Source organism: Hipposideros armiger, unplaced genomic scaffold (assembly GCF_001890085.2).
Source record: "Hipposideros armiger isolate ML-2016 unplaced genomic scaffold, ASM189008v1 scaffold_468, whole genome shotgun sequence".
NCBI lineage: Eukaryota > Metazoa > Chordata > Mammalia > Chiroptera > Hipposideridae > Hipposideros > Hipposideros armiger.
The window spans coordinates 1,418,370-1,425,294 of record NW_017731818.1 but is presented as its reverse complement, the minus strand read 5'-3'; the positions used below and the strand labels follow the sequence as shown (position 1 = coordinate 1,425,294).

General features: G+C 36.1%; 1 protein-coding gene across 1 annotated transcript in view; it reads left to right on the top strand.

The window, feature by feature from the left end:
- The window catches only part of DCT (dopachrome tautomerase), a 32,412-nt gene extending 29,954 nt beyond the window's left edge, over window positions 1-2,458 (top strand). Inside the window, exon 8 of the mRNA XM_019666366.1 lies at window positions 1,978-2,458. Within this exon, the coding sequence (XP_019521911.1) occupies window positions 1,978-2,156 (179 nt within the window). The 3' untranslated portion in view covers window positions 2,157-2,458. The remainder of the gene's footprint in view (window positions 1-1,977) is intronic.
- Window positions 2,459-6,925: the final 4,467 nt, after the last annotated feature.

Here is a 6,925-nt window from a genome sequence, read left to right as displayed (position 1 = left end):
TTAAAAAAAAAATTGGATCTATGAGACGAGCCTGATTACCAAGGGCCTTAACAGCTAAACAGAAACCACAATGAGATACCACTTTATGCCCTTTAGGATGGCTACTACCAAAAATAGCAGAAAATAACAAGTATTGACGAGGATTGGAACCCTTGTACACTGCTGTCAGAATGTAAAATGGTATAGCTTCTGTGGAAAACAGTATGGCAGTTCCTCAAAAACTTAAACATAGATTTATCATACGATCTAGCAATTCCACTTCTGGGCATATATATACCCCAGTGAATTGAAAGCAAGTACTCAAACAGATATTTGTACGCCTCTGTTCATAGCAGCATTATTCACAATAGATAAAAGGTAGAAGCTACTCAGGTGTCCACTGATGGATGAAAAAGTAAACAAAATGTGGTATATCCATACAATGGAGTATTATTCAGCCTTAAAAAGGAAAGAAAACTTGTCACATGATACAACATAGATGTATCTTGAAGACATCATGCTAGGTTAAATAAACCAGTCACAAGTGGACAAAAACTGTATGATGCCACATCTGTGAGTTACCTAGAGTAGTCAGATTCATAGAGGCAGAAAGTAGAATGGTGGTAGCCAGGATTTAGGGAGCTAGGAGAATGGTGAGTTACCATTTCAGTTTTGCAAAATGAAAAAAGTTCTGTGGATGGAGAGTGGTGGTTATTGCACAACAATGTGATTGTACTTCATGTCACAGAACTGTACACTTAAAAATGGTTATGATGGTAAAATATATGTTATATGCATTATACCACAATTTAAAAAAAATAATTAAAACAAAAAGCTAGGCAGATGAGTTTGGACAATAACAATAGGTAGTAATTTCTGATTCCTGAACAAAATGATAGCAGAATAAAACTCTATGTTTTAAGAAGCTGAGACTGGAAACAGATGCTGCTGGATTGTAGCAGGAAGACACAAATTTAAATCCTCTTGGAGGAATCCAATCAGTAAGGGTCAGAGCCCTCTGTGGAACTGGAGGAAAAGAACTAGAAGAAGAAGCTTACATTTCGATAAGTGTAGGGTATAGAGCTCAGTTCAGAGAAATTGAATTTAAGAACAGCTGGGCAGGGGCACAAGTTCAGAACAACAGGGCTGCCGGTTTGATTCCCGCATGAGCCATTGAGCTGTGTCAGTAAGCTGCACCCTCTACAGCTAAGATTGTGAACAATGGCTCGACCTTGAGCTGGGCTGGTTCGACCTGGAGCTGAGCTGGCTTGACCTAGAGCTGGGCTGGTTTGACCTGGAGCTGGGCTGCTATGAGTGGCCTGCAGCCTAGACTGAGAACAACGACTGGGGTGGGGGGAAGAACAGCTGGCCAAAGTAAGATCATTTTTAAAGAAATGACAAATAGGCATTCATATACTAAAAATGAAATATATTAATTTTGTGGAATTTGAGTAGAGGATTGGTTTATCATATGGAAGATTCAGATTTTATTTATAACTATCTAAATGGATACAAGTTTCATTTGCTCCTGCTATTGAATGTCTCCTGTTATAATAGCCAATCTGATCTGTCTTACACATTTATCATCCTATAAAAAAGGGAGAGATAATAGCAGAATTTTTCTACCTGAAGGTTATATATTTTGCAGTTCTCCAGATACCATTTTAGAACATACTTTTCCAAACAAATTTCTAACTCACAAAAGTAGTTATATACTTCCTTGGGGGGTTTATTCTGCATAAGTATTTATTGTAAGAAAAAATTGAAATACAACAAGCTATATTTGAATAATGGAATTCGATTACCCACATTCTCAAGAAAAACAACTGTGGATATGGTAAGTAGTTGGTGAGGAAGGAGAAGGTAAATTGTATTCCCCGTAGTTTTAGCTTTCTCAACAAAAATGCATGTAAAATGCAAATTGGTTGTTTCATTTTTTCTTGAAGGATATTCAGCTGATGAAAATCCCAGTTGTAACCTTTTTATTTTTTGCTTTAGTTTCAGTTGAAGACACTCCAAGTTGGACCACAACCCTCTCAGTGGTTGTGGGAATGCTGGTGGTTTTGGTTGGTCTTTTTATGCTGCTGGCTTTCCTTCAGTATAGAAGACTTCGAAAGGGATATACACCCCTAATGGAGACAAATTTAAGCAATAAGAGGTACACAGAAGAAGCCTAGGGTGCTCACGCCTTACCCTGGAGAAGAGGCTGGCCAACCTATCGTCGGGACTCTGACAATGAACAAACTAATCCTCGCTGTTTTTCCTTTAGTTGAAGATCTTTGGCACAGGTCCTCCTCTTGTGGTGATGATTCCAAACACAGAAGACACTTAGCTGTAGTTTCTGGCTTGCTTTTTTGCGTAACAAACTCAGGCTAAAGTGGTTGAGACTATCTCTGCCATCATACAAAAGTAGAGCTGATGATTTGTGATCTCCCATAGTAATTCCCCATATTGATTAAGCCTCCTCATGTTTTGAGAGTACCAACAAAAACTGATAGAGTGAATTTATTGTAATGTGCAAGTCAGTGTAATTTGAGACTTGGACAAGATTATGGTTCAACCTCTCTCAGCCCAAGTGTCTTCATTCATAATGGGGTGGGGTTAGGGGATGGCAGGTACTACATGAGTCTCCAAGATCCCTTTTAGCTATAAATATCTATGCTTTTAGTGCCTTTCTGATTGTCTTCACGGGGTTTATTTTCCTCTCCAGCCTTTAAAATGGCCTTGAGAATGAAAATCAGCCTTATTTTCCAAGTAAGATAGAGAATGAATGATCAATTTGGTTCTTTTTTGTAAATTAAACTTTGACTGGAGAAGGCTAGTGGGGCGATAATCCTGAACATGAGATAATTTGATTAGAGTTCCATTGCTCTGAGGTCTCATTTGGCTGATCCTGAACCAATTCCTTTACTAGGTATCCTCAGATGAAAATTTTTTTCACATAAAATGCATTTGGCATATTTGTAAGAGTTGACTTTAGATTCATTAATGGTGCACTGTACTGAGAGTTCCTTATGAATGCCAGTCAATTAAGCCTTATCCTTTAAAAGCAAACCATCCATACAAAATATAATAATACAGAATTAAATGGTTATTTTCCATGAAGTAATCATCAGATTATGAGAGATAAGAATGAGGCAATCTTTAAAAAGATGTTTAGACTTACCAAGATGACCCCCACTTCTGAGATGTTAATGGTTATTGAGATTTCAAGGCAAATTTAATCAGCTCATATCTGGTACCTGTGCATCAGGAATGAGGCCAAAGTCCTAGAAGGTGGCCCATCTGTCTGCTCATTTCAGTTCCTCTCTTTGGAATAGAAGTGTGTAAAGAAAGGGTGTTAAGAGGACCCCGGAGCTGCCTTCGATATATGGGGCACTTAGAGTGTGCAAGATTCACAAATACCCAATATTTCCCCCTGGAACAAAGCTGCAAAAGCCAGAGAAATGGACAAAGCCCAATATGAACTGAGTGAGTCTCATAAAACTACAGGTATATTTGCGAGTGGGCTCAGCAGATGAGAGTCAAGAGAGCTCAGAATCCTTCATGGGGTGAAGCCCTGCTTGGACTTTTTTTAGCCACAGCCCCAGGTGCAGATCTCAATTCCTGCCTTTAACGATATTCATGGAAAATTCAACAGTGTTTCATTAACATGCTCCACCCTGGAAAGCTTATGTTCTCCATTCAGGGTTGTTGGAGAATATATTTTTACATCCAATTTTTAAATCAAGTGAGAAATATATTAAAATGAATATATAATTGTGTATGGTAGGTATGTTCCTGAAAAGTTATATGTAAATCACTTATACATTAAAAGTAGCAGGGGAAATTACTTTTTATAGATGAACTATTATGAATAATTCTATAAAAGCAAATAACCACCTCTAGCTTATCTTTCAGGTATATCAAATTTTCATACATCATATTCTCATAAAATTTGTTTAAAGCAAGATCTGTCTGAGGTAGAAGTAAAGAATTGTCATTTATACTTAGTTACTTTTATCTATAGTGCTTGAAACTTTTTATAAATATTGTTTTTAATAATGTCTTCCTAAGAGAAATCATTTCCTAATTTTATAGCTCACATAAGAGGAATAAAATTTTATAACATTTTCTAGCATTACAATAAATCGATTATGAATGCTTTTTAACAAATTTAAAGGTAGAACAAACTCATAGAATAAAAATGTTGGTATTCACTTACATTGAATATTACGCAAATAAACTCTGAAAATATCACCGAGCATTGTAAGGTTATCCTTCTCAATGTTAGGGAAAAAAAATTCAACTTTGAAGAAAGCAAATAGATAACTTTATATGTTTATATCTTCAGTATACTAAAATTATATGTATATGAATTATTATTTCAAAAGAAATGTTTTTATAAAACTAACCTTCAGAAGTGAAACGAAATCCAATAACATCATTCCTTTGTGAATTAAATTCTTTTCAAATTCTAAAATTCTTTGACATTAATTTGTGTCTTGCTTAGGATTTAACATTGTTAATTATGATAATCCTAATGAATAATTTTAATCTCACATTAACAAGAAGTAGAAAACTTATTAAAGAGGAAAATAAAAACTAATGTTTTGCAGATTATTGTTCATCTATTGAGAGCTATTGTTTTTTAATTTGTGACCATCAATACCCATCTTTTTATATGTAAGTCTATAAGTATATATAAAACATTATAACAACTTCACTTTTGAAAATAAATATAAAATACATAATAGCTACTTCTCTTTTGAAAATAAGTTCTTAAACTGATGTTTCTACTTTCTTTTGAGTTTCTAAGCAATTGCTACTTCCTGACTCTCTATTATACAGGTAGGTAAAGGAGACACCAGCCTTTTCCCAGGTGAAGAATAGCTATTGAGGTCCCCACAATCTAAAGACCGAACTTGGGGTGGGAGTGTGGTAAAGTGGCTCCTTCAAGTCACTGACCAAGGAGGAGGCATCCTACAGCAGTTAACTCTGATAGTCCTGGAAAACCTTCCAGGGCAGTCGACTTGTCAGAGATCCCAGAAGAAGGAAGTTAGAACCAACGAGGTACTGGTTATGTCATGTTTGCTTCTACATCTAGACTTGAAGCTTCTAGAGGCCAGGCTGTACATCTCTCTGTACAGCTCCAATGCTGTTGTATCAAAGCACTTTAAGTATCAGAGTATTGGTGGTTAGTTGACACAGGCATTCAAAAGAACCAATTCACCTCCCAATGGGAGAAAATTACTTTCAACACAGTGACAAAACTCAAGGTTGAACTCTTCCTATTTCTACAGTGCTTTGCTTATCTTGAATATTCTATAAAATTTTTTTTATGAATAAATAAACCTGAAAGTAGAACTCGAACCATGAAATAGCAGTGTATCTTTCAGATTTTGGGTTGGACCAATGCTAGGTGGAATTTTACACCATACAACCTAATACAGACATATTTTCTTCCTGGGCGTATCCACTTCCTAGCATTTGAAGGCCTTAATTCTACCACTTGTAGGGACAGGATAGAAAGTTAAGGCCTCACAGTGTCATTTTAGGGCCCCCTACTATCTGACGTCTTGAAAACCTGTTTCGGTGGAAAGAGTTCATGGGCAAAACCAGTACCTGGTGTGCCCAAGAGTTTTTGTTAAAGAAATTCTCCAAAAATGACATGATACTTTGACTTTAGCTATAATCACTGTTCAAGCTGAAAATAACCTTTATGTATTTAATTATGCTTTGGCGGGTAGTTTAATGGAATCTTGAAAACAACGCACAAGAAAATTGTGAGCAATTGGATAAGTCAAAGTTTTCTAAAAATACAACAAACACAAAACACGAGGTTCCTATTCAAGGGCCTGTGTGCTCTATATATTTTCACCAAGACTGTCTCTGTTTGGTAGAAACCCTCAACCCACTTGTGTTATTTGCCACATTGACTCAAGTCAGATTTCTTGGATATAATTTGACTGAATTTGGTCCTTTCTTCTTCTAGCCATGCTGTGTATGCTCCTTTTGAGGTTTGTAAGTGAAAGCTAAAACTATCCCAGCGTCTCTCAAACATAATTATTCTCTGTGTTGTAAATAACGCCTCGTATAGAAAGGCTTAAACTTGTCCTTCTTTATTAAAATACCAGAGATGTGCTGCCAGAGTACGCACTCTGATTACTCATTCACTGTGTATGTTATTGAGCTTTTCTGAATAGGTAATTAGCACAGTGACCTTCCTGATGAGCAGCATAGCTGAGCTGGGCCAACAATAAAGCAAAGCCTGCCCTCTTGTGTTTGATTAGAACATTGCACAATGCGGTCAAGTTCTTGCCATTTTCTTCTAGAGCGGTTTAATTGTCCGGGTCAGAGAAAAAAATCAAATGCTATGAATTCAGAAATCAGAACAAATAAAGCCCAATATTTAGAAAGAAATGATTTCCTGTGCAGGCAAGGTAATCATATAATTAAGGCTCTTAGAATTTCCTTTTTAATATATTTTGAAATGTTAAATGTTCACCAGCAAGCCATAAAAATTTCAGGAAACATTTCAGGTCACTGGCAAAAAACCCTTTTATGCTTGTCAGGTACACACAGGGTATAATTTAGTTAAATATTATTTATAAGATCATACTGCAGCTGAAGATTGGGAGGCTTTTTTTTTCAATTAAAAACTGTTATTGAGAAGCTAGTAAATTTGGGGAAAGTTTTTAGAAAAAACACTGGATCAGTGAATTGAAACTAGATCTACATATATGAACATGGGTGTGGGTGTGAGCGATGTCAGATACTGTCCTTCCCTATGGAAAATTCACTTTTCAGGACTGGACTATTGGTATGATGGTGCTGAAAGCAAATATTTATTTGTGTGCCCACTGTGGTTTGCTTTTCTTATATTAGGTGATAGAAAAAGAGACTCAAATAATAAAAAAATATATGGTCTCTAGCTAATTTTCGTAAAGCTTCTCCTTCTGGTATG